This window comes from Otolemur garnettii, unplaced genomic scaffold (assembly GCF_000181295.1).
Source record: "Otolemur garnettii isolate 467f Iridium unplaced genomic scaffold, OtoGar3 scaffold00092, whole genome shotgun sequence".
Lineage (NCBI taxonomy): Eukaryota > Metazoa > Chordata > Mammalia > Primates > Galagidae > Otolemur > Otolemur garnettii.
Genome location: NW_003852487.1, coordinates 7,652,281 through 7,673,385, shown reverse-complemented (window position 1 = coordinate 7,673,385; position 21,105 = coordinate 7,652,281). Strand labels below are relative to the sequence as shown.

Sequence of the window (21,105 nt, the reverse complement as noted above, 5' to 3'; positions counted from 1 at the left end):
AAAGTTGGGCGACTTGTCTCTGGTTAGCTGTTTTTCTCTGGACAATAAGTACAATAGCAGGTACTTGAGTACTTGAGTACTTACTTGGTACTCAGCATAGTACAGAGTGCTTTATATGGATTACCTCAGTTAATAATTAGTCATACAAAGTATAATAACTATTATTAATGTTATTTTATAGATCTGGAAACTAAGGCTTTAGGGAGGCTAGGCATCATGTCCAAGGCACATGGCTGGTAAGTGGTAAAACTGAAATTTGAATCAAGCTAGTTTTAATGTCAAAGTCTGTGCTCCTGTTTATCACAAAATAATAGAAAGTCGTTTAATCATTCTTTTTCTCAGTTTCCACATTTATGAAGTGAGGGTGGTGGGCCAGAGTTCCACTAAAGTCCTTCTTGATACCAAAATTCAGTGACTGGTAATGAGAGATTGAATGTGTATATGTCTAGTTGGAGGAGAAGGGAGAGGTAACTGGACTGTAGTTAATAGTAAGAGAAAAAGAAAGACAAAGAGGAAAAGGAAATATAAGAAACTAAGATAGATGGAAAATTTCATAACTGAAGAGGGCCTGAAACATGTTCGGCAGTACAGAATTGGAGTGTTATTTAAGGTGAAATCTGACTTCTAGGAATCTGTTCTAAACCTGTTACTGATGATTATAGACCAAGCTGACCATCTCATCTGATTTTAGCTATGAATAAATGAAGGTAGTCCTAAATTCAAGCAATCTTTTTAGCTTCAAATTAGTTAATTTTTCTCTCTGAGATTGCCTCATAATTTTGACATAGATACCGAGGGAATTTTACCTTCACATCCCTTTTGGGAAAATTAATCCCCTTTAATTAATCCTAGGAAACATCCCTTGGGACGTGACTTTTAGTTCTTTTAGTCTACACTTCTAAAATCATTATAGTGATGTTTAGTGCACCGAGCAATTGATTACCTTTCTTGAGATATGAAGTAGCATTCAACAGAACAAATAAAATCAGAAATAGTATCACATGCTTATAGACCAGTTTCTGAGAAAGAATTAAAAGGCCCTGTTTGCTTCATCTTTTGATATACTATGTAGTTTATACAACTCCAGATCTTATAGCGAAGGACCATATGCTATGACCTTACGCCTCTTTAGTTTTTCTAACAAAGAGCAACATTTAAATGACCATGGCTCTCATACAGTTGTCAGTGACAAACCATCATCAGCAGTGAGTAGGAAAGGTTTCTATGTCTAACCATAGCCCACTGCTAGATATCAAGGGATCCTTGGGACCTTTGTGGTCTGTTGGAAAGATGGTCTATATGTCATTTGCTATTGAGTTCCAGTGTTAAGTGTGAAAATTTTCATGTCTAGAGCTTAGTGACAGCACCTTGGTTTCTTTGGGGACAGCTGGGTTTTAACTCAGCAGAATGTGATACACCTAATGGATGTTCCAAGATCTGTAGACACCTCAAATTTGAGCTATCATATCTATTCCCTGTCCTCTGCTCAGCATAACCAGGATTAGACGATCCCAAGAATCTTTAGCAGTCTTAATAATGTATGGGTTTCTTCACCCCCTCCCCTTTTTTTCCCTCCAGTTTCACTCTCATCAGCTGTTTCATATCTTTGTGGTTGCTGGAGCTTTCGTTCACTTCCATGGTGTCTCAAACCTGCAGGAGTTCCGTTTCATGATCGGCGGGGGCTGCAGTGAGGAGGATGCACTGTGATACCTACCAGGAGCCAGGGACTTGACCCTGAGCCTAGGCCTGCAGCACCTGCAGGCCTCCCTGCTGGCTACTCATGCCAGTACCAGAGGGGTCCCAAAACTTTGACAGCCTCAATAGGCTTTGTGATAGCTCAGGGGCTCCACATGGTACATGACTGAGAAGAGAAAAACAAAATAAATCATACCTCAAAGGATGGAGTGCATCAATTTGGAGAGAAGGAGAAATGGCCCAAAGCTTGACTTATTCTTGGGATCTCCTGATTGAGGGCTCTGCAAGACCCTTGGCAAACTGGCTTCTGATCCATATCATATTTATTTGTAGAAGATGGGAAACAGTTTAGTTGGTGGTTCATTCTTCTCCCTTTCTCTCTCCTTGAAGCAGTAATACCAATTGAGGTGGACGTTTATATCCAATTAAGGGGCAGGAGTGTGATTTTAGATTTTTTTTGGGGGGGGAACAAAGAAATTGATGTAAATAAGATTTCTAACTTACCATTTAAATAAGAATTTATATAAATGTTTAAAACATAGGGGTAGGGGAGGGAGAGAGAATTTTTGTATAGGATGAAACATGCTAGTACCACACACTGTTTCAATTTTGCACAAAGTGACTGTAGGAGGATCCGGTGATGGCCCCAGAATGTACAGTGTCTTGGTACATCAAGGTGCCTTCTGAAGGCTGACATAATCTTGGACCCCAGAGGGGCAGAGAGTGTAACCCCAGCCTAGTGATCGCATGACCACTCTCAGGCCTGAGAGCCTTTGGGAGTCCTGAGGTAGAGGGAAATGGTATGTTTTCCAGTGGGAGCAGAAAATGAGCAGCTGGCAGGATGTGTTAGAAGCTCTGGTTAAGGTGCCATTTGAAGACTGACTTGTAGGCTGATAGTGACTCTCTCTAAGGAGTAGGCCACCTGTTCCTACCATCCAGGCTGGTAAAAGGTTGGTGGAGACAGTGAAGGAGCTCTGGAAACATTAGCATGGGCTGATCTGGTTACTTCCTGGCATCCTGCTCAATTCTCTGAGTAATTGTTGTTAGAGAGGTGTGACAGTTTTCCATATCCTTGCTATGGATCTCTGGAACATCCCATAAATTTCTTTCTATTCACTGCCAACTACCGTTCTTCCTCCCGGGAATAAAAATTGACCTTTCCTTGCATCATAATTACTGGCATGGAACCAGCCACCAATGAGATTCTGACTTTTCCAGATTTCTCCTGAGCTCATTTGACATAAGTTTCCTTCTTTTGGATTAGGAAAAAAGTCACCTGTGGTACACTGTCTTGGTAAGCCTAGATGTGACAGACACCCAGCTCTTTCTGAACTAGAAAGCCAGTGGAACTCATGTAAAGCAGAGTCTAGTACCCACAGTGGAGTTGTCAGCTTTCACTGAGCCCCTAATTGCAGGGATAGCCTGATGTAATCTTTAAGAGGAAATAGTATATTATTGCCAGGGAGTCTGGTAGAGTCTTTAAGGCTGTGTGTTTGCATTGATGCTAGAAGTACAGAATGATTGCTCATGTTCCAGGGGCCACCTTGTGGTGGTGTCAGGGAGAGTGGTAGAAGGAATAGATCTTGGTTCATAAATTCTGGTTCATAGAATCCTGATCTGGGCTTATAGGTGAACCACCAAAGTAGCACTTGAGTCTTAGGTTACTGCTGTCAAACACTTGGGGTGAATCTATCACACCCTGGGGATTGTGGCTGTTGGAACTAAGCATTAAGGCCCTTAGCCTGGGAGCTGGCATCCTAGTGGGTGTCTGGGACTATGGGAGAAGGAGAAGTCTCTTGTTTTTTCAGTAGAGTTTCCTCAGTTATTTTTCCCTCCTTTCTCCCCTCCCCCCCTTCTTTCCCCTTCTAATATTCAGCAAAAGCTGGGATCCAGGAAGAAAGACTCTGATGTAGAAGTTGGGAAGAACTTAAGAGTATTTTGGTTCTGGATAAGGTCACTGCCCTGGGTGCTAGGTGGTCTGAGAAAAAGACTCAGTGAGTAAACTGGTGCAGTGCCTGACAGAATAAAGAGCAGTATTAATCCCTCTGAGAAAACATAGTCCAGTAGGACAGTGGCCATCTGGATGGAAACTCACTTAGTTTCATGGGAGCAACAGCACATATCAGAAGCCAGACTTGCTCTTCGGTCATGCACTTTGGGACACAGGGTATAAGATGCACCCTGTAATAACACCAGAAGTAGCAGTCTCTGGGCCCAGTCACCCCACACTCCAAAGCAGGAAGAATCTGGTTCAACATAGCACAAACCCTTAGGAAAAATGAAATTACATCACCAATGTGTAATCCAGTAAAAATCTCCCTCTTTCGAGTGTGTGTGTGTGTGGGCATGTGTGTGCCCATTTATATGTGTGTGTCTGTGTGCAACTCACTACCAATAGCCTCAATGTGCACTTGATCTTAACAGTGCTCGCTGAGAACTCTCACCAGGTTGGCGCCTGAATGCCTTACTCTCAGCAGTCAGAGGCTTGCTTGCTCTGTGCGGATTTTTAATTTTCTTTTTTGGCCCTAGGCTGATTAGGACCTCTACAGCTTCATTATTTCACCATTAAATAGTGGCCTTTTAAAGTATTTTCCCCCTTCCTCTTTATAAATTGCTGAAGCCACAAAGCACAGTTTTGGGGAACAAATGGTTGGGGTTGCAGAAAAGCATCTGTGTGATGGTTCCATTCATTGTGCGATTTCCCTACTTGCTGTATTCTCAATTTCTTCTAATAAAAAGAACCAAATGAAACATGAACTTTTGTTGTGTATTTTTTACTGCTTTTTTCATCTTACCTCCCCTTACCTTTTGGCACTTCTTTGAAGCCTTAATTTGGATACTGAAATTTAAGAGATTTCAGAATCTTCCCTTTCTGAAAGCACAAGTCAAAGTGCTTATGTGCAGCTCACTCTTCCCAGCTCTTCCTGTGCTCTCATTGTAACTTGGATTGGGTTTAGATTGGAGGGGAGAGGTAACTCTAAGAGGCAGTTTTTAATTCCTTATTAAAGTTTACAAAAGTAATATCTGACATAAACATTTTATGTCAAGGGATACGTTAAAGAACTGTCAATCTCTCATGTAATGATAACAACTGAGCTAGTTGGTGTTTTTTAATCCTCGTTTCATAGATAAGAAACTAAAGCTTAGAAAGTTTATACCAGCACTCTTTATGAGAAGAGAGTGAAAAGACAATTTAGGAAGAAAATTGCTTTCTCTCTGTACTTGAGTTTATTTTTCTGAATAAACAGTCTCATGTGTATAGGCTTACAGGTTTTGGGGTTTGTTAACCTGGTCCCTTCTATGTAATTTAAGAAGAGGAAATCCCGACCCTTTTGCCTTAGGTAAATTTAGTTCTAGCAGGGGAATTCCAATATTGGGAAAATATGTCCATTCTGAATTCTTATTTTAAAGTACAGATATAACTTTAGGGAGCCCCATGTATTACCCAGGATCACATTGTGCTTTTGACAAAAAATAAGCTGATGCCTATGAATAAACCACTCCCCCACCCCCCCACTACTCTTTTATTAAAAGCTATGATGCCTGTTACTCAGGTGGTGTCCCATGAATATTGTGGAGGAAATAGATAGGGCAATTTGGGTTTTTTTGTTATTTTATTTTAAAGGTGGGGTCTCCTGTTGCTTGTGCTGGAATGCAGTGATGTGATCATGGCTCACTGAAGCCTTAAATTCCTGGCAGTTTGGGTTTTGTCTTTATAGAATGCTAGTGCTCTGAGTGCCCTAGAGAAGTTGCTTTACAATTATCCTAGAAATTGAATATTCTGCTTCAGTTGTAGTGTGTTCCAGTTTGCCCTTTCCTCAGTGGACATGAACTGTTTGCTCACCACTCATGCCCTGCCTATGTGCAAATTTCCTTTTTCACTTAGTGAAAACAAGGCCAGTCTGGCTCACGTGTGCTGGGGCTGCTTGTGATGGCATGGCTGAAGTTGCTGGGAAAGCAGAGAAGCTGAAAGTTACTGCATCCTCTTGTCACTGCTGTCCTACCATCCCTACCTTGCCAGGCTAGCCTGGAAACAAAAAGAGGTCGCTCCTAACCCCAGTTCTGCCATTTACCATGTAACATAAATAATAAGCCATTTGCTTCTCTAGCCTCCACGTTCTGTTAAAATGGGGCCAATGATACATCCTTTGCATCCTCTCTGAGATGCGGTGACTTTCACAGATCAGTTTTTTCTCAAACTTCCATAGCACTTGGCTGATGGTTCTTGGAAACCCTTGCTCTAATTCCTTCCTGTAGTGGTTTTCAAGTCACTCACCTTCAACCCCACATTTCCCTTTCTGCTTAAGATACATTCATTCCCTTGCCCCCTGAACCTAAACTTAATTTAGCATTGTGAAGTGGCTGTTGAAGCATTTTACCTGAAAGCACACTCTATAGGATTTAGTAAAATTTATCCCTGTTACTGAAGAGGGGGATCTGATAGCATCCTTGAACTTTTGGGCCTCCTAAAGTATATAACAGAAGAAAAGAGATTTCAGAATTCTCTCCTCCACTTTTAAATGACAGTTTCCTGCTTTGCTCTCTGAAATAAAGGAGATAGCTCTTTAGCGTGAGCCAGGCTGCCACCTGCTGTCCTTTAAAAGTGGTTCTGTTAAAAGTAGAAGAAAACTAGTTCTGACCTTCAAAGGCAAAGCTTAGGAGAATATTCTGTTCTGCAAGAAAGAAAGAGCAGAGTTGGTTTATCAGAAATGTTTTTTGGGCGGCACCTGTGGCTCAAAGGTGTAGGGGGCCAGCCTCATATGCTGGAGGTGGCAGGCTCAAACCCAGCCCCTGCCAAAAACTGCAAAAAAAAAGGTTTTTTGCTTCCATTGGTCTAGAAAAAGATTTCTAGATCTTTTGGTCTACCCTTGGCCTTGTAGAGCTGTGGGGCCCTGATGAAGCAGTCGAAACAAGGCCAGGAGCTGCCTAGTACTTCTTAAGCTTGGCTTTTTAAGAATTGATAAATTTGCCTGAAAATGCTCTTCCCTGTTGGGTAGGGAGGACAAGCTTTCCAAAAGACAGCGCTGGACTATTGTCCTAGAGAGAGACGAGTGTTTAGGGTGTATGGGTCAGCAGTTGAGATCAAGTGCTATTGGAGGTCAGAACATTTATTAATGTCAAAGAGGTAGGTGGGTGGCCCTGGGCCTAAAAAGGCTGTGTTGTCACAAGTGGGTCTTCATGACACATTATGGAGTTCTGTGGTGATGGGAGCCACAGGAACTGGAGAGAGGGCTCCCTACTGCCTTCTTAACCCACTGGCCTGCTGGACACCTACAACCTTTGTGTATTATTCCCGACAACTCATTGTCATTTCTTTGTCCCCTACCTCCATGAAACAAGGTAATGTAATGATAGCAAGTACCATTGGTTAAGTGCTTAGTACTATACCAGGCAGTCTCAGGCACATTATGTCACATTTAATCTTCACAATTCTCTCCCAAAATTTCAGAGCCAATTTTCAACTCTTATGTTTCAGTTTCATCATCTATAAGTTGGGACTATTCACTTCAGGGGGTTATGGTGGGGATAATACGTTATTTGCCTCCTACATGTAAACCTTAGCTATTGGCATTTTTCAACCACTGAAGCAGGCTTAATCTGAGTCACAGTTTTTTCTGCTATAAAGAGGGCTTTAGTCCTGTGGCATAGTATTGTTATGAGATATAATGACAGAGTTAAAGTGACATTGCCTAATTGATGACAGAAGGCACTTTACAAATACCATAATGAGTGTTTTATAGAGTTGGCCTACTCTAGAGGAAAGGTAGGGCATTTTCCTAGTGGAAAACTTGAACAGCCTCCACTAGCAGTGTGGAGGCTGAGGATGGTGGAGGCAAGGAAAAAAGGGGCTCCCGAGGGCCTGTGCATTGTCCATGCCAATTATCAAAGCTGGTTAAACGGAAAGGTCTGAGGATGCCCCAGATTTCTGCCTGCCCTTAATGTTGCTCTCATGGTCAAGACTGCTATTGGGGATTTGAGGGGGAGGAAGTCTAGGGCCTTGGGTCCCTGAGGGAGATGTGTATGTGTGTATGCACAGCAGTGGGGGGAGTTCCCAGCTCCAGCTCCCTTCCCAGTGAACTCTGCAAATGGGAATGTTCCTAGAAGTTCCAACCCCAAGGAGTTTACCCTAGGGACAGAGTCAAGTCATTTCTTCTGTAGATCAGTGGCCAGAAAAAGACCACGGTGGGACCCAGACTTCAACTTCATGGGAGTCTGGAGCTAGTGCTCAGGAGAAGCCCTCACCATGCTCTGTGAGGGACTGCTCTTTGCACTGTGACCTCTGCTTGGCTGCAGCTATTCCTGCCACCTGTGAATGCGCATCACTTTCCAGTGCATCAGGTGTGAGTCTCAGCCTCCTGGCTTTTTAGTAGATGCAAACTTTCCTTTAGGTCACAGCTTTGTAAAGTTCTTTAACAGCAGCACTTGGAGGACATAACTAACACGCAGCCCTGTTGATGCTTCCTAAAAGGATTTTATATAATACCTGTTCCTATTCTTGGTCTTTCCCATTACTATTTACTCATCTAGCTCGCTCTCTCTCACTTTGGGAGGCTATGTTGTAATGTTTTAGGCAGGATATGTCCTTGCCTTAGCCTCATCTCACTCCTCTTTCTCAGCATCCAGAGACCTTGGGTTCTACTGAAGGCCACTGTGGTTCATTAGAAGCAGCTAACCCTTTTTAGCCTGGGGCTGGATGTCTGGAGTACAGGCAGAACTAAATCCTTTTAAACCTTTTGTCTTGGTCCAAGCTGAGCTCATGCTAAACCTCTGAGGAGGAAACAGGAAAGATGGAGGATGCCCATGGAGACAGGAGTAGATGGCATCAGGCACCTTGCAGCATCTTTGGGAAGTGGCTCCGGAACAGTGGCTTCTTGTTCCATCCAGCAATCTCCAGAGACAGGGACTGTTAGCCTGGGATAGTGAGCTATATCAGGCTGGTGATAACCCAAATGTAGTAAAGACCCTGAGTCAGTGCTGACTTTTTAGAATGTCTCTGGAAGAATCACGTTGCTGAAACAGAGGTCGAACGAGCGGATATCACCGCAAAAGTTGGGGCAGTGGCCCCGAGGCACACAGAGGCAACAGGAGCAGGGGCAGGGAGGCCGAGGTCTCTGAGGCGCCACCGCAGTCCTGGGCATTCTCCTGCAAACCCAGAGCAGAGATGAGAGGTCCACACTCACAAATACATACATATTTATGCATTTACGTGTGCATAAAATTTCCCACCCTTGAGCAGAGGCGCTAGGCGCTAAAAGCCAACCAGGTGAGGGTAGTTTCAGAAAGTTGGGGAAACACTGCCACTTTTCTTAGACACTCAACCTTTCAGGGCAGGCAGAGGCTGCCCACTCAGCCTGGGAATTGACTCCAGCCCCCTGTGCCTCGGCAGCTTGAGGTAGCTACAGGGTCATCCTCTTGGAATGGCCCCAGGGACATCCCCCATTCCAGGAGCATCACTGATGTGGACTGTTCTGGGCAGACAAGCCCAGCAAAGGCCCTACTGTGTATAAGCACCAGCTTAGGGACTGGCACATTGGTCTCAGGTACTCAGTAACTATTATTATTTATCCACACATGACTTCTTCCTGTTTGCATAGTCATTCAGAGCTAAGTGCAGCAGGAATGAAGGTAAGGTAGGAAAACTGGATTTTAATTCACCTAGTCTCAAGCCTGGATCCTGGCTGACTTAGTATTTCAATGACATGGGTCTCTGATGTGTTTACATAATGTTACTGTGGCCACAAAGGGTGGGGGTTCCCCACCCCAACCAATTCTCCAGCTCTGGACACTAACTCAGTGTCCTACAATTCAGTTCTTACTCTATCTACCTCCACTATCAGATTCCACAAGTTAAAGGGCTCACAAGACTGCCCCACTGCAAATACCAGTTGCAACTCTGGGCCCTCCAATACTTCTGACAGACTGGCCGCAAATCAAGGGTTCCCATGACCCCCTCCTCAGGTGTTAGAATTTGTTAGAATGGCTTCTGGAACTCAGAAAAGCACTTACCATTACCACTTTAATATATGCAACCCAGCAGTGGCCAAATGGGGTAGACTCACGAGGCAAGGAATGTGTGCTGAGTCTCCACACCCTCTCATCAACCCAGGGCTCTCCCTTGCCCCATTGCTCAGGGATTTATGGAGGTCCTAGTATATAGGTATGATTCATGAGATCACTGACCATTGGTGATAAACTCAATGTCCAGCCTCTTCCCTTCCCCAGCAGTCAGGGGGTGGGTCCCAACCCCCCCCCCACACCTTACTCTTTAGTGATCAGCCTCCACCCTGAAGAGCCTCCAGCCATCAGTCATCTAATTAGCATGTAAAAAGACACTCCTATTCTTCCTAGAGTCTTAGAAGCACTTGTGTCAGGAACAAGGAACTAAGACCAAATACTAGAATGAAAGATGCTCCTATCACTCCTGTCACTCAGAAAATCACAAGGTTTTAGGAGCACCATGCCAGGAACCTAAGACAAAGGCAAACATTTCTTAACGTGTCACAGTATTGCAGGAGTAAGCGGGAATGCACGTGAGTGAGGGCTGTCCCAGGATGCATGTGCATCAGTGTTCCAGCCATGGACACAGAGAATTCAGGGATGAAGCTCCAACCCCACCCCTCACCCTGCCTTAGCCCTGCACCTCAGCATGAAAGGCGTGGCAGGAGTCTGGTCGCCGGCGGAGCTTCTGGGAGCGCATCCTGTCACATTTGACTGAGGCATTATGTGACTCACTGTTAAGGTCAACAGCCCAGGAGACTCAGATCTAGAAGAGCCTGCCTTGCAAGCAGCTTTGGTGTCAGGAAGCTGTACCCAGGGCTGGGGTCGGGAGTGGAGAACAAACGACGATGCTATGACAGCCGGTGAGCCCCTCGATGACGTCAACAGCCCCACCCTCCTGCACCCGGCACGCCCCAAAGGATTGGAAGGATATATTTGACTTCGGTTGCCTCCTGCAGGACTGGCGGGAAGATGCTGCAGTCACAGGTGGGGTCTGTCACCAGAAGGAGGAGGTTACTACTGGGAATCTGCTGCATCACAAATGTCCTGCAGTGAAGAGAGGCGCGGGTCGTGCACTTCTCCATGGCAATCTTGGCAGCCACCACGAGAAGGGATAGAGGAAAAGAACTTTGGAAGACGTGAAGTGTGGAGTCAGGGTGGCAGCATAAGGAACAGAGCCATGAGGCGGGGCAGAGCGGGGTCAGCCCTGGAACAGTCCTATCGGCTTCTTTTACCACAAGCCTTTGAAGTTACATTCTCCTCTTCTAACAGATTGCAGAGGGTGAGGAAGTCCAAAGGGAGACTTTTTTGAAAGTATGCGAGGCCCATAAATCAGATAGGGACGCGCGGTGCAGTGGGGCAGGCCCGTGGGGCTGCAGTGCCGAGGTCTGGTCAGCAGGGGGCGCGACGCTCCCGCACACGCGGACGAAAGCCCGCTGTTACGTAATAGGAAGCGCTGCCGCTTCCTGCGCCTCGGCTCAAGGGTGGGAAATTTTATGTGCATGTAAATGCATAAATATGTATGTATTTAACCTGCACAATACTGGAGAAGGTCGGTTGTGCCATTATGTAAGTGAGGAAATGAGGCTGGAAGAGGTTAAGTAACTGGCCCAGGTTACACAGCTGGGAAGGAGAGCCCGTTTTTAAAGTCTGTTTGCTCTAAGTCTAAGCTCTTGCTTTACGCCACACCGTTTACTTTATCCTCACACAAGCCTTTGAGATAAGTGCACGAGCAACGGCGATCTCAGGCGAACCGCCCCAGTGAGGCTAGAATCGCCCAGCATCACTCACTGGCAAGAGATGGAAGCCTGAGGCCAAAGTCCGCGGCGCTGCACTATGAAATAAGTAACCTGCTCAAGGTCTGTGGTCCTTGGCGCATCTGGCTGAGGGGGCAACCTGGAGAGCCAGCTCCTCTGGGCCAGGGCGAGAGTCTAACTGAGGTTTGGGGCAGAGGTCAGCAGGACAGGCCCGGGTTAGGGCGGTTACTGCTCCCTGCCTCTGGGGAGGGCTAGGCAGAGCTGGTTGGTCTAGCAGCTTCCATACAGGAAAAGCCTGCCCAGGGTCCTGCCCACAGGAGAAGGGACCCCAGCCAGGGTCTGGTAGCAGGGCTGGGGCAGGGCACCGTCTAGGGAAACGCTCAGATTCTGAGGGACTGCCCACCCGCTTCTCTTCTCTCTGCCAGGTTCCCGTGGAACTGGGGCCTGACACCAGCTGCCTCTGCTTGAGCAGAGTGGGACAGCTGAAGGGGGCCGGAGGGAGGTGGAGTCAGGGCTGCAGGCCACTGCACAGGGTCCCCCGCTGTCCTTGCCTCATGCCTTCTGTGTTTCCAACAGTAAGGGAATGAGGGGAAAGACCCCTGATAGTGTGACTTTTCCTTCTTCCCTGTGGAGCCACATAGGGGCTGCAAGGTCCCCTTAGCTGCCATCTTGCTGGGGAGGGAGGGATGTGGCCTTTGGCTGGGCTGGCAGAGCTGCCCTGGGGACTCACTTCTGGCAGGCCCCACACTCGATGATCCCGTTGGTCTCCTGGATGGCTGGATCATGTATGAACACGGGGTACTCGGTGTCACAGGGCTGCAGGAGGTCTTGTTTCTTGTGTTTGTGAGCTGCAGGCAGACAGACATGGGTGTGAGGGAGGCTATCACAGCTAGAAGGGCCTTAAACATCATGCCCTGGGACAATATCAGCCTTAGCACTCCTAGAGTGGGTGTTCAGCTCCAGGGCCCTTTGCAGATGCCCCCCCCCCCTTGTTGGACAGTTCAATGGACACGAGGTAGCAGGTGTGTTGGGAAAAAGGGAGGGGAAGGAACAGAGAGTAATGGAAGAGAGTGGCGTCATGGCAGTGAGTGGCAGGGGCCCTGGGTCTTAGGGACATGTGACCCTGGTAAGCCCCTTCCTCTCTTGAAAAAGCTTGCATCCTTACTGTGAACTGGGGGTGAGGGGGACTGGTGCCCAGGCTCCTTCGGGCATTGATGTCCCAAGGGGGCAACAGGGGACTGTGGACAGTGGTTCACAGCCATCACTCCACAGCCTCCCTAGAGCCCCTTTGAGCTGTTCCAAGGGTCTGGGTAGAGGGCAGAGCAGTAAGGTGCCAAGGGGTGGCTTGGGAGACATCATCCCTCTTAATCCCACCACCCTTCTCCTTTGGTATGGGTGGGCTAAATGTGGCTCCTAGGCAAGTCCTGGCCCCTCTACCCCCTGTGGCCAGGCCCAAGGTCCACCATTGAGCCAGCACCTGGGTACTGGGGCTGGGAGGGCCAGTGGGTTCCAAGGCCCAGGGGTGCTGGAGCCTGGGCTCCTTGAGGGGCATTGTGTGAGGTGCTCTGGTCCACTGATGCAAGGGGGGACAGGGATGAGAAGGACTCCACAGATGGCAGAGCTGAGTCCCCAGAAGCCCTGCTCTGGGATCTACATCTGCCCCTGCCAAGGTGGCCCTGAGATGAGCAGAAGGCAGAGTGAGCCAGCTCCACGCCAGAGGCCATTCTGTCCCCCACTCCTATCTTGTCTAAGCCCTGCTGCGCGCTCTGCTCTGTCCTCACACCCTGTCTATGACAAAGGCAGGGCAGGCAGTGGGACCCCACCTCATAGACCTGAAGATGGAGGTTGACTCAGGGTCCTATAGGAGAGCCACAGGTCTTCTTAACTCCCAGACCCAGATACTTCCTACTGCCTAGCCTTGAAACCAAGAGGGCATGCTTGGTTAGCAGGTAGAGAAAAGCCTCACTGAGAGAAACAATCCTCCTGGCACCCAGCTCGACTCCAGGCATAGTCTGCAAGGGCTGTGGCCGGGTGCTCCCTGCTCTGGGTCTCCTGGGATCAGTGGGCAGTTGCTTGGCCACTGCTGCCAGGCCTCAGGGCCTGACTCTGCACCTTCCAGGCCCCTTCCATTGCCTCATCCTCAGCAGGGGCTGGCTAGCACTGGGCCTGCATGGTCACCTGAGCCACCCTTTGTGGGCAGGCACACCTCAGGGAGCATGTCAACACAACTCCAGCAATGTAGGGTGCGTGACTGGGAAGGGGTGACAGGGCCCACACCCCAGCACTGCACTCTGAGCCACTGAACACACTGGCACCTGCTGAGATCAGGCTGGCCCACCTCTGGGGCCAGCTGCCCTGAAGAAGAAGAATTCTGAGCAAGCAGATTGAAGGGATCATTCTCAGCTTTTTCCAGAGGCAGCTGCTGACACAAAGAGGCAACACCCAACCCGGGATAGGGTCAGTCCTGTGTTCCCTGCAGGGGAAGGGGCTGCTTCCAAGTGGGCGTGGCACATGCCTCTGGTCCTGCACAGACACCTTGTAACTGTGGACTGCCCGCAGGAGGAGGGTAGAAACAGGGCAGGGAGCTGGCCACGGGAGCTGGCCACGGGAGCTGAGGGGCAGAGGAGGTCTCCCATTTTCCCAGCTCAGTGGGGAGAGGCAGGAGAGAATGAGCCAGGGTGAGGACAGCAGTGGATGTTATTTTTTTATCAGGCAACCAAACTCTGAGTAAAAGATAGGAAACAGGGTAGGGGCAGCCCAGGTGTGGGGAAGTTCTGGAAACCCATGGAAACAGGAGGAGCTGAGCAGAACTGGCTAATTTGAGGCAGTTCTATGTGACTACAGGGCTCTGAGTCACCAGGCAGGGAGAGTGGGTCTGACGCTTGGCCACCTCGTCTTTGAGGCTGAGACAAAGCTTTGCTTGTGTCCGGACCATCTCACCATCCCCTGCCTGGGAGGGAGGGGGCTCTGTTCTCAACAGGTCAGAGCATGCTGGTGACCCCCATTGAACCTGGGCCCTGTTGAGAGCTGTGAGCACCTGGGCTGGGGGTGTCCCTGTTTATTCTCCAATGGATGACCTGGCACTGTGCCCTTGCATATGACCTGGACACTGAAACACACCACTCTTTGCTCCTTGGAACCAAGGAGAGGTTGTAATGCTTTATTTTCCCTGGGTCAGGGCTGTCCTGTGTGGGACAGTTCTGGGCTGGGTGTTATAGGTTGAAGAGAGCTTGCCCTTTCTGGGGTCACCCTGGCCTGGGAAGTCTCGAGCAGACCTTTGCATCTGCAGTTTGTCCCCATCCCACAATGCACAGTGACCTCCTTGGCAGGCACTACTCACAGTGGTGGAAGACAGCTTTGGCTGCCCAGGCATGAGCCCAGCACAGGGCAGACATGGTACAGGAGGAGCACGGCATCACACGAGGGCAGGATGTCATGGGGTGGTGATGATGCCACACAGAGCAGTGGTGTCCGATGTGATGGGATGTCACATGAGGGCAGGATGCCATGGGGTGGTGATGATGCCACACAGAGCAGTGGTGTCCGATGTGATGGGATGTCACACAGAGATGTGGGGAGTAGGGGGAAGCAGATGTGATGAGAGAAGCCACAAGGGATGAGATAGGAGCCACAGACAGCCTCATGATGCTCCCTCCCAGCCCTCAACCCCAAGGCAAAAGGTTTCCCTTGCATGGTCCAAAGTGCCACTGCCCTTACCCCACACACCCTTACCTCTGGTTACTCACCCTCAGCCCCGCTGTCATGCCAGGAACCCCAGGCGCTCCACTCCAGCAGCAACCTGTCAGATGCAGAGCTGACTTTGAACCACATCCCTCTATCCCTGAGATCCCTGGTGGACCCTGCCCAGCCCCTCTCCTCCAGGACACTCTCCTCCCTGCTCCAGGGCCCTTGGGTGAGCAGAGGGATAGGGAGGAGGTGCCCTACATGCCCAGGGGCCTTGCCCTCTTCCTCTGGGGTGTTGTGGAGATGCAGCAGCCTCTTGCTCAAGGGTCACTCTCAAACCACCTGCACACAGCCCTCCCCTAGCCCACCTCCAGCCCGACCTCACCCCCACTCACAGCAAGAGCTCCTGCAGCAGCCACCTGGTCGCTCTCAGGAAGGCAGAGATGGGCTGGGGAGGAGAGCACACACCTTCACACTCAGGGCCATGTGCCTAGGTGCTCCCACAGCACCACTCAGAGACAACAGATAGGCAGCTGCACCCACAAAGAGGTGGCCAGGGAACATGCCACCACCTCCCACCTTCCCCTGCAGAGGGGTGTCAGAAAGCTGAGCCATCTGAGAAGTGCCTATTGTAGGTCAGACTTCTCCCGAGGGTCTAGACAGCCCTTTGGGAAGACCAGTCAAGCTTGCATCCTGATGGTCAAGCTTCTAGGACCCCTGGATTGTGTGGCAACACTAGGCAGTGAGCTTGGGGATAGCTGTTTGTTCACAGCTGCCAGAGAAAGTCCCCTGAAGCCCATAGGCAGCCCCATGGGCTGAAGTGGGTGCAGGCTGAGTGCTAAGTGCAGTGGTAGGGGCCCTGGGGTCAGATGGCCAAGGTGGGGCAAGAGCAGGGCCTGGGGACCTAATTTTAGGACAGGGCAGAGAACTTGCTGGCAGGTGGCAGGGGAGGTTCGGGTGACACTCACGCTGACCAGGGGCTGGGCTGCGCTGTGGTGGTGACTGGGGGGTTTACACATGGCCTGGTAGTCATACATGGTCACTCTGAAAATCAGAAACAGGGCCCAGTGAGTCTACAACCATGCCCATGCCCTGCTCTGCCCCAGGGACTTTGCCAGCAGGGCTTCCATTCACCAAGATCCCTGAGGGCACCTGATCTGGGGCAGCAGATCACAGCTCCTGCTGAAAACTATATTTCTGCACTTTTTTTTTTGAGACAGAGTCTCACTATGCACCCTTGGTAGAGTAGCATGGCATCACCGCTCACAGCAACCTCAAATTCTTGGGCTTAAGCTATTCTCTTGCCTTAGCCTCTGAAGTAGCTGGGACTACAGGCATCTGCCACCAGGCCTGTCATTTTTTTGTTGCAGTTGTTTAGCTGGCCCCAGCTGGGTTCCAACCCTCCACCCTCGGTGTATGTGGCTGGTGCCATAACCATTGTGCTATAGGCGCTGAGCCCATTTCTGCACTTTGAATGGTAAACAAGAAGGAGCGTAAAGGGCTTGCTGTTTTCGCTAATAGTTTGATCTCTAAGGGCTGAGCCAGGAGCCCCTCACAGGGACGCTCCATGGCCCTATGCCCCTCCCCATCTCACATCTCTGGCTCCAGAATAGTGACTTTCAGAGGTCTTTGGGGGCTCTCACTGTACGTTTTTGAGGTCAGGATCCTGAGATTTGACTGGACCACTTAGAAACAGCTCTGGACTCTGCTGCATCTGTTTAAATGGGGAGGAGCATATCCCACTTACTGGCTGAACACCCCCATGCCGAGCAGCTGGGTCATGACAGCACCATCCACCTCCCCCAGAAATCTTCCCATCTGCAAGGGAGGGAGAGAAGAGAGGAAAGAAAGGCATCAAGCAGGATGAAGACTTCTAAATCTAGCACTCTTTATCGTGGGACTCATTTCTGAGCTTGAGATTTCAGGTGCCAGTTGGGCTTTCCTTACAGATGCCCTCAAACATGATAACGACTGAACCCTTTCCACCCACGCCTCTCAGGTCAACCTGCTCCTGGCTGTTTGCTATCTCAGTGCTTTCTAAACTCTCAGTGGTAACATATTAATCGCCTATGAAATCAACCTAGAGCTAGAAATCAGATTTTTAAAAAATGGTACAGAATTCCTTAGACAATTCAGTGTGAATTGCTTGAAGCAAAATTAAAGAAGTTTTTGTGAAACTTGATTGTTGTATGTGCTCTTTGTGTGTGTGTGTGTGTTGGGTCAGATGTAAAATGCATTTCTTTCTATGGGTCATGGTCAAAAAGCAGCACCTGCTTCATACAACCTGGTGTTCTCCTCACCCAAACAGGCTTGAGAGCACTGGCATGGGATTTGAGTACCCCTCTCCCTTCTCATCCCATCATTGGTGTGCCCTATAGATTTGCCACACACATCTCCCCTCACTCTCCTAACTGATCTTTCTCCCAAGTTCCTGTGACTGCAGCCACGGTAACCTTCCTCAGCGCAGCTTGGATTAGTCACTCTCTTTACTTTAAAATAAAATAAAACAAAATAGGACCCTCCCTCCTACCCTTGTCCCTCCTTTCATTATCCAATAAGCAGTATTTACCAGGCTCCCATGCCCTAGGGCCAGGCAGCATCCTCCAAGCCAGCAGTGACCTTAGGCCTAGCTTGCTTCTAAGCTAGTAGAGATTAGCCTCAGACTGTCCTCCCTCCTCACCTCCTATACTTGACCCCATACTGCTCCTGGTCTCTTGATTCTGCCATTTTCTCAGCAAGGCAGAGTGAAAAGAACTTGATCTTTGGAGTCTGATTGTGACCTGAATGTACATTGCCTTAATTGGGATATTGTGTGCCAAGTGTGTGGCTCACAGTGGTTGCTCAGTAGATGGCAGCCATTACTCCAAGAAGAGGTCTGCACTTGGGATGGCTGTTCTTCCTGCCCTGATTGCCCTTTCTCAGTCTTCAGGCCAAGGAGCTTTCCTTGTCATCCTCCTCAAGGAGTGTGTGAATTCTAACCCTCCAATCAGAATGAATTCCTCCTTTCTCTGTACTCTGATAGCATGTGGCAGGCGTGCCTGTTCAGTCATTTCATTCTGCCTAATAATTAGTTGTCCCTCCATTGTATTGAAAACTTGTTGAGGACAGGAACTACCTCTTTCTCATCTCTGAATTTCCAAAGTGCCTTGATACCTGGACATAATCAGTGTGGACTTTTGTCAGGGAAGGAAGGTGGGAGCCAACTGGCCACAACAGGTTCTTTGTAGAGAGCTTTCTGCATTCTCAGGCCTAAAATGATGACATGTGTAATAACTACCAAGAGAAAGAAATGCAGCTCTGACACAGGAGCTGAGGCGCAGGAGCCTGGCCAACTTCGAGGAGAACCAGGTATTGTCTAGGAGCCAAGGAGATGCTAGTACCCCTTCCTAAGGAAATAGCTCATTTGTAAAATTAATAGGTAAGGATGAGGCCCCCTAAAAATACAGGTCAAAATTATAATCTCAAAAAGTCAGTTGGAACACAGGGCTCCAGACACCTGGTCAACAGAGACAATCTCTCCCAAATATGAAATGATGGTACCACATTGGGGGTAATAACCCCAGTAATGCTCCCATAGTTTATAAATCAGCAAACAAGGGCCATAGCTCTCCAAATGGGCCCAACTCTGGAATCTGGGATGAATTCAGGAAATGTCACTTTTCAGACTGTAATTAAATAAGAAAATACAGTGCCTGCATCCTACAGTATTTCCTTCCTATTTGGAAACAGCTCATTTATAAAATTAAAATGTAAGGATGAGGCCCCCTAAAAACATATGGCAAAGTTATAATCTCCAAAAGAGACCATTTAATTACGAAAGTAAACAGGAGGAGAGTGAAAGTTGGACACAAAGAAGTATTCAGACTTGTCTGAGCTCTGCTACCTCTTTGCCTGGAATTCCCAGATCACCAAAAACTGTTTCCTAACATCTTTTATTCACAAGACTCTTAGTCAGAGGGTTATGTATGATGTAAAAATGAATGGAATGAATCAAGAGCTTCAGATCAGTTTGGACTGACGGACAGATGCACATGAGCCATAACACAGGACAGTCTGATAACGGGCATCACCAATCTTGGTAAAAGCCAATGAGGGCCCATTTGTTCTGATGGGAGGCCTGACAGGCAGCACTGAAGAGGGCAGGGGGCAGAGCAGGGGGACCGCTGAGAGGGAATTCCAGAGACAGAAAAGCACCTGGAGAGGGGAGAGGCATCCAAATCCTGCCTGTTCTTTAAGGTGCCACCCTAAAGCCACACAAAGCTGCGCCTGATTGCTCCAGCTCCTCCTCAGCTGGGGATCGCTTTTTGCTATTCCAATTACCGTGTATCTTCGTGTGTGCTGTTCACACATCACCTCCATCACGAGCCACTGAGATCCTGGGGGGCAGAAATTGATCCCCCTGCACCCACAGCACAGACCACCTCTGGTTCACCCTTCTCCCTCCGTGCATGTTTGCTGAAGGAATGTGTGATGGAAGGAATGAACGACCTGAGTATTTTCCCTAGGAAAGTGCGGCGGGGTGGGGATGAGGCTCCCGACAAAGCTGCCCAAACCCCACGCAGATGTCCCGTTCTCTTTCCTAATTCTATTAGCGGCTTATTCATCAATAACTCTGTTGGTCAGACTCTTGATTCTAAGAAGGGAGATCCCTGAGAATAAGACTAGTGTATGCTGGACATTGGAAAAATGTATTCTCCTTTGTAAATAAGCTACTTGATTTTCCAGGATACGTCACTGTGGCATAAAATATCCATTCTCCCCGTCATCTTGGGGAAGGCAACCCAACCTTCCTGGCCGCAGCCTGTGCAGAGAAAAACACTACATTTCCCATAGGCCCTTGCATCGAGGGCTGGCCAATGGGATGCGAGCAGGGCCGCCAGTGGGGGGCTTCCGGGAGCTTGTTCCCACCTCCGGGACTGACTCCTACCACCTGCCCTCCCACCTGGCGCGGGGAGAGGGGTCTGGAAGGCTACCTCGCTGGGTTGGGGTGTTGAGGGTGGGGCCGTGCCAGACCTGCGCTGCCTTCCTCCAGTCTTTATGAGAGATTAAACCTTTACTTTGTTCAAGGCACCATTGCAGAGACTCTCTCCCTGGCAGCAGAACACAATTCCCACCTGGTGGAGTATAGTTGGGACTTTGTCAGAGTGAATCCTTGCCTCAAATCAAGTTGCTGAGCCGGCAAAGCCACTGGCGTCCACTTAGAGTACCTTGTGAATTCAGGACCCCCAGACCTGGGGCTGATGAACTGGGAGGCTAGGAGAGAGGTAGGTCCTGCTGAGGTGGAGACTGCAGGAGAGGTACTTGAGAACATGCGGTTGGGCAGTTGCCCCTGGGTGTGGGCTAATTCTCATGGTCATGTGCACTGGGTCTGGGCAAGGGCTAATTTGCATGGCTACAGGAGACTGCTGCTGCAGACTTCCCTGGTCTCCAGAAACGAGGGGTGCTCTTGACTTTGGTAGCAGTTGGAGCAAACCTCACACTGCCTCCTTACGTAGGGACAGCTTCAATCTCTTTAAAGATGGGCACACTCAGCCTCTTAAGGATGTGAGGATTCCATGAGTCACTACGCTAAAGTCACTGTTCCTGGCTCCCAGTAGGGATCAATTTCCCTTCATCCCTTCCTAGTTCCAACAGCCTGGCCTGGTCCCTTGGCTGCAGAGATTCTTGACAAGTGCTTTTGGCCACACAGGGTGCCTGGGAGAGTGTGGAGGAGTCAGGGCCAGCACTGCACTTTTGGGAAAGCCCTCTGGAGAGCCTGCCTCTACTGAGACAGGAGGTCTCAGGGTTCCGATTGAGCAGTGGAATTTTACTCCCGGAGAGTCCAGTGGGCCAGGGCCACTTGAGAAGCCAGAAAGGCAGGGGGAGAACTGCTGCCAGAGCTGAGACAGGCTGCAAGGGAGTGAGGCGGTCAGGAGCCAAGCTGGGGGGAGTGGTGTGAGGACAGGAGAAGAGGAAGGGAGACAAGGAGCCC

General features: G+C 49.1%; 2 protein-coding genes across 2 annotated transcripts in view; one reads left to right on the top strand and one right to left on the bottom strand.

Annotated features, from left to right (window-relative positions):
- ADIPOR2 (adiponectin receptor 2) overlaps window positions 1–4,452 on the top strand; it is a 66,650-nt gene extending 62,198 nt beyond the window's left edge. Inside the window, exon 8 of the mRNA XM_003795472.2 lies at window positions 1,579–4,452. Within this exon, the coding sequence (XP_003795520.1) occupies window positions 1,579–1,707 (129 nt within the window). The 3' untranslated portion in view covers window positions 1,708–4,452. The remainder of the gene's footprint in view (window positions 1–1,578) is intronic.
- A 4,281-nt stretch (window positions 4,453–8,733) lies between these two features.
- The window catches only part of CACNA2D4 (calcium voltage-gated channel auxiliary subunit alpha2delta 4), a 109,653-nt gene continuing 97,281 nt past the window's right edge, over window positions 8,734–21,105 (bottom strand). Inside the window, exons 30-38 of the mRNA XM_003795508.3 lie at window positions 16,882–16,952; window positions 16,103–16,178; window positions 15,530–15,582; window positions 15,197–15,249; window positions 14,791–14,811; window positions 12,181–12,298; window positions 10,628–10,740; window positions 10,337–10,419; window positions 8,734–8,838 (exon numbers count right to left, since the gene is read on the bottom strand). Of these exons, the coding sequence (XP_003795556.3) occupies window positions 8,734–8,838; window positions 10,337–10,419; window positions 10,628–10,740; window positions 12,181–12,298; window positions 14,791–14,811; window positions 15,197–15,249; window positions 15,530–15,582; window positions 16,103–16,178; window positions 16,882–16,952 (693 nt within the window). The remainder of the gene's footprint in view (window positions 8,839–10,336; window positions 10,420–10,627; window positions 10,741–12,180; window positions 12,299–14,790; window positions 14,812–15,196; window positions 15,250–15,529; window positions 15,583–16,102; window positions 16,179–16,881; window positions 16,953–21,105) is intronic.